This window comes from Elephantulus edwardii, unplaced genomic scaffold (genome assembly GCF_000299155.1).
Source record: "Elephantulus edwardii isolate Elephantulus edwardi_28Jun2011 unplaced genomic scaffold, EleEdw1.0 scaffold00292, whole genome shotgun sequence".
In the NCBI taxonomy this organism is placed as follows: domain Eukaryota; kingdom Metazoa; phylum Chordata; class Mammalia; order Macroscelidea; family Macroscelididae; genus Elephantulus; species Elephantulus edwardii.
This window is the reverse complement of record NW_006400042.1, coordinates 1,663,332-1,675,168: the sequence shown is the minus strand read 5'-3', so window position 1 is coordinate 1,675,168 and position 11,837 is coordinate 1,663,332. Positions and strand designations below refer to the sequence as shown.

The 11,837-nt window shown below is 38.3% G+C and overlaps 2 protein-coding genes across 3 annotated transcripts in view; one reads left to right on the top strand and one right to left on the bottom strand.

The window, feature by feature from the left end:
* Positions 1–11,837, bottom strand: part of CENPP (centromere protein P) — a 565,831-nt gene that overhangs the window by 286,362 nt on the left and 267,632 nt on the right. The window lies entirely within an intron of this gene.
* ASPN (asporin) overlaps positions 6,590–11,837 on the top strand; it is a 42,491-nt gene continuing 37,243 nt past the window's right edge. For both annotated transcript variants that reach the window (XM_006900719.1, XM_006900720.1), the window contains exon 1: positions 6,590–6,833. In XM_006900719.1, the coding sequence (XP_006900781.1) occupies positions 6,590–6,833 (244 nt within the window). The remainder of the gene's footprint in view (positions 6,834–11,837) is intronic.

The window sequence follows — 11,837 nt, the reverse complement described above, 5'->3', positions numbered from 1 at the left end:
TACAGAGATTTTGGATTTCATTCATTCATTGTTGAATTTTTCTCCCTGCCCACCCCTCTCCCCCAGTTCACTCTTCTCTTTGAAAAGTAAAAGAAAAATTCCTTCATTGGTATACAGTTCCCCCCACCCCAGTACACTCCACTATACAACCTTCATTCTGGAGTCTTGTCATAACTATAATAACAAATCATGTATTGCTTTTAAACTGTTCTCTCCCTCATCTGTTTCAGTGCAGTATACATAATTTATCCAATTTTTCTCAGTCTCACCCCAACCCTGATGTCAGTCCCATTCTACAACAGTGGCACCATGCAGTATTTCTCCTTTTGTGACTGAGATATTTCACTCAGCATAGTGTCCTCCAGGGTCACCCATTTGGAATACTATTGCATGAGTTCTTTGTTTTTAAATGCAGAATAGTATTCCATTGTGTGAATATACCAGAGCTCCTCTATCCATTAATTTGTTCATGGGCACTTAGTTTGTTTCCAACTCTTTGCTATTGCCTTCCATAGTGGTTGCACCATTTTACACTCCCACTAACAGTGAATAATGGTTCCAGTTTCTCTGCAATCTCCCAGCATTTGTTGTTTGCTGCTCTGTTAAATTTTGCTATTCTTACTGGGATGAGATGATATCTCATAGTTGTTTTTATTTGCATCTCTCTAAGAGCTAGGGATTTTGAGCATTTCTTCATGTATTTGTTTGCCATCTGAATGTCTTCTTTGTGAAGTGTCTGTTCATATCCTGTGCCCATTTTTCAGCTGGGTTATTAACCTTTCTCTTGTTATGGTCAAACTCACTAGGTTCTTAATGAGAGAGCACCTAGAGGCCTAGTGGTAGGAGCCGCACTGCAAACCCAAAGGTAGCTGTTGTTAGGTGCAATTGAATCGAGTAAGACTCAGCAATCCCATGAACAAAAGATCTGCACCCTGCTCTATTCTGGGCCAACCTGATACTTTCTGACACACAAGAGACCACTGCAGCAGTCACTGTGTCAATCCACTTTTGCTGACCCTCCACTCTTTCCAGCATCAGATCATTCTCCAAGGAAAAGACCCTCCTAGGAACATGTCCAAGATATGTGAGGCCAAACTTCATCATTCTTGCCTCCAAAGAGCACTCTGGCTGCACACTCTCCAGATCATAACTGTTCATTCTCTCAGCCATCTGTGGAATATTCATTAGCTACCTGTTGAATATTCAGTGCTCTTCTCCACCTCCATAGCTCAAAGGCGTCAATCTTTTTCTATCATCCCTATTCACTGTCCATCTCTCAGATGCATAACAAATAACTGGAAAGACTGTGGTGTGAATCAGATACACCTTAATCTTCAAACTGACAATATCACCCCTCAATAATTTGGAAAAGTCCGTAAGTGCAGATTGTCTCCTTATTTTCTCACTGCTCATACCAAGGGTGTTAATTGTGGATCTAAATCTGCTGTCAGAGACCTCTCCAAGGTACTGAGGAGCAACGATGTCAGTCTGGAGACCAAGGTGTTCCTGATACAGACCATGGTCTTTGTAATTACTTGCTATGCTTCAGAGAGCTGGACAATAACTAGGGATGACAGAAGGAGAGTTGATGCCTTTGAGCTTTGGTGCTAGAGAAGAGTACTGAATATACCATGGACTGCTAAGAGAAAAAACAAGTTCGACCTAGAGAGAGTGAAGCCAGGCTGCTCCTTGGAGGCAGGGATTCTGAAGCTTTGTCTGATATACTTTGGACATGTTACAAGCAGGGGCAAGTCCTTGGAGAGGGCCGTAATGCTTGGGAGGGTGGAGGGTTGCACAAAAGAGGAAGACCCTTGATGAGATGGATTGATTCCATCACTGGGGTAATGCAGATAGGTATGTCAGAGACACTGAGATTGACAAGGGACAGAGCAGGGTTTAGGGCTGTTGTACATAGGGTCACTATGAGTTGCAAGCAACTTGATGGCATATAACAACAATAAGAAGCAGCAAGATAAAGCTATTGACAGTTTTGATGATCTATCCATCCATCATGGATTGTGTTTAATATTAATTGTTTGGGGAGAATATTGTTCTAAGTGGTACAGTGCTTGTTTGTTAGTTTGCTGTAACAAGATAACTTGAGTTTGTTGTGATACTGAAATATGTGCCACTGGTGTACCAAATGCCAAAGGGTTACCCATGGCAGACTGGTTTGGTAGAGCTCTCTGATCAAGACAGACTAAAATGCAGGATGGGCCATCTACTTCCTAAATAACAGGGCTCTGAAGACACTATGAACACTAAAGAAAGAGGATAGTTATAGTAGTGTAGTGGTAGAGCCGAGACTGGAAGTCAGTTGAAATGAGGAAAAACAATAATAAACACCATTTAATAAATGAACATGGAATGTACATAGCTTAAAGATTAGAAAATTGGAAACTGTTAAAAATGAAAAGGATCACATGAATATTGACATACTAGGCATTAATGAGATGAAATGAACCAGCTTTTGCCACTTTGAATCAGATAATCATATGATATACTATGCAGGGAATGAAAAACAGAGGAAGAATGGTGTTGCATCCATAACCAAAAAGTCAATTTCAAGTTCTGAAATACAATGTTGTGAGTGATAGAATAATATCCATACATATGCCGGGAAAACCTGTTAACACAACTATCATTCAAATATACGCTCCTACATCTAGAGCCAAAGAAAAAGAAACTGAGAACTTTTACCAAATCTTGCAGAATGAAATTGACCAAATATTCAATCAAGATACATTAATAATAACTGGTAACTGGAATGCAAAAGTAGGAAACAGTGAAGAAAGAAAAGCAGTTGGAAAATATGGGCTTGGTGATAGAAATGCTGAAGATCTATCAAAAGTGGCTAGAATAGTATGTACCTTTTATGAAAAAGAAAAGGTAATTTACAATGTTCCGTGAGAATGTTACTGCTGATTTTCTTTTCCAAAGTGTAGAATATTCTTTGATTTATAAAATTCATTTTTGACCCAGATGATGGTTCTTTTACAGACCAGTAAAATGGCTGTAACATTTTCACAAATGACATGCAAATAAATCTGGATTTCTGATACCTTGTCATTGGGGGGATTCTATTTTACTTTGTTGCTTTAAAATTTAATGCAGAGAAGTTGTTGATTGTAGGGGAAATAAAGTTAATACAAAAATTTTTTTTGGGGGGGAAGGCTAGACCAGAACAGATTGAAAACTGCTAGAAGTTCAAGTAGGAACCCAAAAGTAGATAGTTTTAATCCACAGCTACCGCACAGGAGAAAGATGGGCAATCTCCTTTGTGATTTAGAGCTTCTAAAAGCTCACTGGAGGGTCAGCTATAATTCAGTTCCAACTCAATGGCAAATAACAACAACAATTGCTCTGAGGGAGGAACATAGGACAGTTTGCTTTTATAAAGATTACAGCTTGGAAACCCCTGAGGGAAGTTTCACTTTTTGTCACTATAAACTGGAACTGACTCAACAGATGACTCAACTGACTCCACATAACAATAGAAGACAGAAAGATTTCCTGATTGTTTTTGGTATTTAAACGAGATAGCCTAGATACAAGTGAATATTTCTATTAACGAAATTAATTTGTGTCTTACTCCTAAATCCAAGAAAAGGTCAAGCCCATGGAGATGTTTTCTGGATCCTGGGTAATTGTAGCCATCTGAGATGAAGGTGATTCTGCTTTTGGAGAGGGAGAGTGGTTAAGCCTTCCTATAGTATTCTCAACTCTGAACTGATTTAGTAAGTGTTTAATAAACTAAGTCACAACCCTCTCCTTACAACATGGCAGACAAGTGGAATTTTGAGTAGGAGTGGTTTAGGGGGCATGAATGTATGTTTTTGTGACAGTGATGGTGCAGATTCCACACCTGTGTATAAACAAACTGCATAACCCAGAGGGAAGACCTGGACAAATATGCTTTGGATGATCTCATGATTCTTGACATTTTCTACAATTCTTAAGAATATATTAACTTTTACAGGTGATAATTTAGAAATCATGTTATATATCTGTTGTTGTATACCATCAAGGAAGAACCTACTCATAGCTGACCTGCCAGAGAGATAGCAGAGGCAGGAGAGGAAATTGCCCATCTGCTTTGGAGCAGATGGTGTTTCCAAACTGTGAATCATTGACCTGACAGCAACTCTTTACCACAAAGCTACCAGAGCTCCCTTGAGATATAATGTGGTTGTTAAGTACCATCAATTTGTTGTTTCACACTGTTGAGTAAGAATTGACTCATAGCTGACCCTCCAGTGGGTTTTCATAGGCAGTAAGTTACCTGAGCTGGAGAGAGGATGAAAGGCACCCAAGCATCGAGGACTCTCCTTCATAGGTTCGCTATGAGTTGCCTGCGACTCGATGGCACTTAACAACAAGTTACCTGAGAGCAGACTGCATGTCTTTCTCTGGTAAATTTGCAATAGCAAACCTGTATCTGTGGCAAAAAAATACCTAACCACAGTGCATTATAAACCCAAACCAAACACTATCACAGTGACTGAGTCATGGCAATCCTCTGTCAGCTTTTGAGGCTGTAAATCCTAACAGGATCTTCTGCAACCTGTGTGACAGTCAGCAGATTTGAACATCTGACCTTTCAGTTAGAAGCACAATATGCTATGCATTATGCCAGCAGAGTGCTTATGTCCATGATTCTAAATCAAACCAGATCTACTGCCACTACATGGTCTACGATTCCAGCAACCTATCTGGAGGTTCTAAGGTTGTGAATCTTCATTGATGGAGGTTGCCAATCTTTTTCCTGCAGAGCCACTGATGAATTTAAACTGCTACCTTTTTGGTTAGTAGACCAATAGGTTAAATACTAAATTATCAGGACTTCACCCACTCACAAATCCAACTCACTTCCACTGAGTCATAAAGTCTCCCTAGCTGACCACATAAAAGGAGACTGCCTATCTTTCTCCCTGGAACTGCTGGTGTATCCGAACTGTGAAAATGTGCTGCCCTTGTGTTACAGACATAACTACCGACAGACTAGGACACTAGAACTCCTATTTTTGTGCATGTTTTTCAATATCTTTGAGTCAGAATCTTCTCACAGCTGACCCTCCTCCAGTGGGTTTTCAGGGCAGTAAATCACACATCAGTTCGAACTTGAGAGCACAAAAAAATTCCCGTGGAGCACTTGGTGGATCTGAACTGTGAGCCTTTGGGTTGGCAGTGCATCTTCTTATCACTAAGCCATGAGAGAAGGGTCTAATTTGTACATTCCAGTTTTCTGTATGCCTTTAAAAATATAAGTGAAAACAAACACCATTTCCTAAGAAAAAAATAAGAAAGAATAATATGGACCTCAGATGCTTTGGGTCTGGTATTAGACAATGGAATATAATAGAAAGAAAGAAAAAAATCCAAAGGCATTAAGCATAAAAAAATTTATGAATTATGACTGTGAGGTTAAGGAGGGCAGTGGAAGAGAAATACAACTTTCAGATGAGTATAAGGAAACAACAAGCTTTCATTCAATTCAAGGCTTTAGATTCAATCTATGCATCAAATAAAAGATCAGCAAAATACATAAAACAAACATTAACAAAACTGAAAAAGGAAATAGACAACACTACTATAGTGCTGGGAGACCTCAATACACCCCTCTCAAGAAAAGATAGAACTACCAGAAAAAAACTCAACAGAGATACTGAAGAATTAAATCACACAATAAACCAACTTGACCTCATAGATATCTATAGACTAATGCACCCCAAAAAAGCACAGTATAACTTCTTCTCCAAAGTGCATGGAACATTCTCTAGAATAGATCACATTCTAGGTCACAAGGCAAGCATCAGTAGATTAAAAAACATAGAAATAATACAAACCATCTTGTCAGACCATAATGCCACAAAGGCTTTACATTCAAAGTCAGGTCTTACAATCTAATGTCTTTGAATCTTGGCTTTGTCATTTTAAAAGAAATTTTTTCTTTTTGCTAAAATTAAAGCAAAAACACCCTCAAAACTCCAGAGAGTAAGACTCTTTGTTTGGGGGAGGGTTCTGCTTTTAAATAACAAATTTGTAAATTAATATAGTTTTATTTTTACTTCATGAAATATAATACCTCACGGGAGAGGGCTGGGCAGGGAGAGAAGTGCAGCAATGAATGAATGGAAATCCAAAATCTCTGTAAATGCTCATTAAAATTATAAAAAAATAATACTTCATATATCTAAAAACATAAGCTCCAAAATATTTTAGAGAATACACTGTTTCATTTAGTCATTGGATGTGTTTATACATTAGAATTGCCTTAAATTTAAAATTGTCTTTACTAAAAATAATTTTGTGAAGAACACTTTTTTAACATTAGAATCAATTTCTGAGACTACATTCCAAACTGTAAAATTATTCAATGAAATACAAGAATATTCGTAAGTTTCCAATACATATTATTGTACTGTTTTCTAAAATGTTTTTAAACTTTATTTTTGTCTAGTAATGGATAAGAAAGTTATTTCACTGTACTCTAAGTAATGTATAAATGGAGGAATTATTTTTATTTCAATATTAACTTAAAATTTAATATCTATTTAGCCCTAGATTGGCTCTCTACACTTAAGACAACATGAAGGAATGCCTGCTCCTACTGCTCCTGGCTGTGTGCTCTGCCAAACCTTTTTTCAGCCCTTTAGATACAACATTAAAAAATATGATGCTGAAGGATATGGATGATGATGATGATGATGACAATGCAAACTCTGTCTTTCCAACAAGAGAACCAGCTGACCCCTTCTTCCCATTTGATATGTTCCCGACATGTCCCTTTGGATGTCAGTGCTATTCCAGAGTCGTCCACTGTTCTGATCTAGGTAAGAACACTAATCAACTTTGCTTTGCAGAATCATTTTATCCTCAAACACACACAGAACAATGGAAAACATAATCCCTATAAAATTTCAAAAATTATCTCATCTCACTGACTAGAAAACAATTTTGCATTTGGAGTGTTAGGTGAAAAGTACAGCAAACTCTGAAGTACTTCCATGCTTATTTTTAAAATTTAGAAAATCAGAGGTCAGGAAAGGTCATTTTTCATGTAGAACATTCCCTGTTCTTATTGTCAATGTCCTGCAGGGGATGGCCATCCAGGTGCTTTGGCTAAGGCTGGGAGGACTATCCCGTAAAATTCTACTATAATAAAGAAAATTGCTTGTAACAAACAATAGGTCACCGAGAGTAAATGAAATCTCTAATCTAGAAATGTTAAACCCTCTATTTCTTTTTTCTGTTGTAAATTTGTTATTATTAATTTAAATGTTAATGAAAATTTACAAAGATTTTGGATTTCCATTCATTCACTGTTGCACTTTTCTTCCTACCCAACCCTCCCCTCCACTTCATTCTTCTCTTTGAAAAGGAAAAAAAATTCTTTCATTGTTATACAATCCCTTCCCTCAAGTCAAATCAACTAATGCAGCCTTCGTTCTGGACTCCTGTCATGACCATAATACTTAATCATATATCCCTTTTAAACAGTTCTCTCTCTCATCTGTCTCAATGCAGTATACATAATTTATCTGATTTTTCTCAGTCTCCCCCCAACTCCAATGTCAGTCCCGTTTTACAACAGTGGCACTATGTCAGTATTTCTCCTTTTGTGACTGGGATATTTCACTCAGCATAATGTCCTCCAGGGTCATCCATTTTGAATACTATTTCATGAGTTCCTTGTTTTTCAATGCAGCATAGTATAGCATTGTGTGAGTATACCAGAGCTTCTCTATCCATTCGTTTATTGATGGGCACTTGGGTTGTTTCCAGCTCTTCACTATTGTGAAAAAAGCCGCAATAAATATAGATGTCCATATATCTGCTTGGGTCGTAGTTATGGTTTCTATGGGGTACATTCCAACTAGTGGATTGCTGGGTAAAATGGTATTTCTATTTGCAACTTTTTGAGAAAGCGCCATACAGCCTTCTATAGTGGCTGCACCATTTTACATGCCCACCAACACTGAATAAGGGTTCCAGTTTCGCCACAATCTTGCCAGCATTTGTTGTTTGCTATTTGGTTAAATTTTGCTCTTCTGACTAGGGTGACATGATATCTCATAGGATTTTGAATATTTCTTCATGTGTTTGTTGGCCATCTGAATGTCTTCTTTGGTGAAGTGTCTGTTCATAACCTGTGCCCACTTTTGAATTGGGTTGTTTATCTTTCTCTTGTGCTGAAAGCCTCTATTTTTTCTGAATGACTTACATGTAGAACTTTCAAGAATTGAAATAGCTGACTCAATCACTTTCTAAAATCTTTATAAAATTCTTAACCATTCAAACCCATCAATTCTTCTTTGGTCTTTTATATTGATTGTTGACATTTCATTTGAGGTAGCTGACTCGTGGTCTTTAAATCAACACTTTTGCTCTTTAACACTGGAGGGTTCCTTCATGGCAAAGTGCCAACTGTAGCACATCTAGTAATTTCTTGGCTACTGCTACCAGGGATGTTGATTGTGAACCCAAGTAAAATGAAATCATCAGCAACTTCAAGCTTTTCTTCATCTATCATAACATTGCCTATTGAGTATTTTTGTTTTCTGGATGTTAAAATGTAATCCAGATAACAAAACTGTAGTGTTTAAGGTTTTTCAGGAAGTGTTTCAAGTCTTCATTTTCTGCAAGCAAGATTGTGTCATCTGGAAATTACAGGTAGTTAATCTTCCTCTGCCCAGATGCCACATTTTGTTCATATAGTCCAGTTTCCCAAATTATTTTCTCATCACACAGATAGAATACATATGGAGAAAGGATACAACTAGGACACTTTCTGATTTAAAGCCTTATCCCCATTCTGTTCAAAGAACAGCTTCTTGGTATATGTACAAGTTTTGTATGAGCACAAATAATGTTTTTAGTAGCAATCCATCTGACATTACCAACGATATCCCTTTCCCTCTTCTGAATCTGCTGTTGTTGTGGTTATGTGCCGTCGAGTCACTTGCGACTCATAGTGACCCTATGTACAAAAGCCCAAAACTTTGCTCTGTACTGTGCCAATCTTACTGTCTCTGACATTCCCATCCCGATTACCCCAATCACTGAATCAATTCACCTCATAGAGCACCTTCCTCTCCTGTGCTGTCCCTCCACCCTACCAAGCATGATGTCCCTCTCCAAGGACCAATCCCTCCTTACAACATGTTCAAAATATGTTAGACAGAGGCTCAGAATCCTTGCCTCCAAGGAGCCGCCTGGTTTAACCCTTTCCAGGATGAATCTGTTTGTTTTCCTAGCAGTCCATGGTACACAGCTCAAAGGCATCAATTTTCCTTCAATATTCCTTGGTCACGGTCCAACTCTTTGATGCATAACAAGTGACAGCAAAGTCCATGACCTGTCCATTGCTCTTCCATACTTTGGAGAGGTTTCTAACCGTAGAATTTCCCATGGCAATACATCGTTTAATTTACTGGCTGCTGGTGCCAAGAGTGTTGACTGTGGAGCCAAGCAAAATAAAGCTGTGAACAATCTCAATCTCCTCACCATTCACCCTGATGTTGCCAATTGGTCCAGTGGCAAGAATCTTTGTCTTCTTGACATTGAGCCTCAATCTGTATTGGAGGCTGCAGTCCTTGACCCTCTGCAGCAAGCACTTCAGGTCCTCCTGTTTGAGCAAACAGGGTTGTGTCATCCACATAACACAGATTGTTGACAGATCTTCCACCAATCCTGACGTCACACTTCTCCTCATAGAGCCCAGCCTCCCGGATAATCTGTTCCGCGTACAGGTTGAAAAGGTATGGAGACAGGAGACATCCCTGGCGTACGCCCTTCCCAATTTTGAACCATGCAGGGTTTCCTTGCTCTGTTCTGACGACTGCCTCTTGGTCCAAGAATAAATTTCACATTAACACGATCAAGTGTTCTGGGATTCCCATTCTTCTGAGAGTCAGCAACAGTTTGTTATGATCCACACAAATGGCTTTGCATAATCAATGAAACATAGATAGACATTCCTCTGGTATTCCTTACTTTCAGCTACAAACATTAGCTACAATATCCCTAGTACCATGACCCCTTCTAAACTGAGCCTGGACTTCTGGCAGTTCTCTGTTGATGTACTGTTCCAGTCGTTTTGGATAATCTTCAGTAGAATCTTACTTATGTGTGTGAAATCAATGATATTGTTCTGTAGTTTCCACACTCTGTTGGAACTTCTGAATATAGCTTCAAATTTTTTCACTTCCCTTTCAAACTAAATCCAGCTTCAATTTCTGTATTTTTCCTGTTCAGCCACTTCTACGTAATTTTCAGCAAGATTTTACTTGTACTTCAAATCTACCGTAGACTCCTTTGGAAAAAGATGGGCAATATTCTCCCATCTGATTTACAGCCCCCGAAAGAAAGCTAAAAGGTCAGCTATTAAGTCGGTTCTGAGCCAACAACAATGAGCTTGTGAAATTAATGTTACTGTCTGGTAACTTCCACATTCCGCTCAATTTTATTTTATTTTAATTATTTTATTTTATAGTGAGAACAAGTATGGATTTCTTCAAGTCTGAACTCATTTGCTGAAACACTTGCATCTCTCATTCTCTCTTCATTGTTGCTGAGTCGGGAACAACTCACACCTGACCCTCTGAAGGACTTTCTTAGGTTATAAATCACATAGGAGTGCCCAACTTTTCCACAGAGCAACTGGTAGACTGGAATCATCTCTCTTTGGATTGGCAGCACATTTCTTTACCTAATAAGTCACCATCAATTCCTAGGAACATATATTTTGTCAGTGCCTTCCATGCAGAGTGGACTTTGTCCTTCAGAACCTGGTTCTTGAGTATTTGCTACTTCCTGAAATGTTACAGGAAGAAATGTTTGTACATTTCTTTTGGATATGATGACTCTGTGTATTTCTTTTATCTTCTTTTGATACTTTCTGCATCATTCAATATTTTACCATAAGGTCTTGATATTTCATTTCCCAGGGAAGTCCAGTGAATGAAAATCACTATCATTCAGATATATGCACCAAAAACCAGAGCCAAAAAAAAGGAAATAGAAGATTTCAACAAACTTTTACAGTTGGAGATTGATCGAACATGCAATCAAGATGCATTAATAATAATGGGTGACTGGAATGCAAAAGTCGGGAACAAAGAAGAAGATTCAGTAGTTGGAAAACACGGACTAGGTGACAGAAATGGAGCTGGAGACAGAATGACTGAATTTTGCACAATCGATGCCTTATTCATTGCAAATAGGTTTTATAGGAAACATAAACGCAGATTATACAAATGGATTTTATAGGATGGTGTGCATATGAATCAGATTAATTACATCTGTGAAAGAACTGCTGAAGAAGCTCAATATCAGCTGTGAAAACTAGGCCAGGAGCTGATTGTGGAACAGACCACCAACTACTCAGATACAAGTTGAAGGTGAAGCTAAGGAAAATTAAACCGAATCCATGGGAACCAAAATATGACTTTGAGTCTATCCCATCTGAATTTCAGAACCATCTCAGGAACAGGTTTGAGGCCTTGAACACTAATGAGCGAAGACCAAATGAGTTGTGGGAAGATATCAAGGGTATCATCCAGGAAGAGTGCAAATGGTCATTAGAGAGACAAAGGAGGAAGAAAAGACCAAAATTGATGTCATAAGAAACTCTGAATATTGCACTGGAGCGCAGAGAAGCCAAAGTACAAGGAAGAATTCAAGATACTAAAAAGCTGAACAGAAGATTCCAAAAGGCAGCACGGGATGACAAAGTAAAATATTACAATGAAATGTGCAAGGACCAGGAGTCAGAAAATCAAAAGTACCAAACTCACTCAGCATTTTTTAAGCTCAAGCAACTGAAGAACAAATTC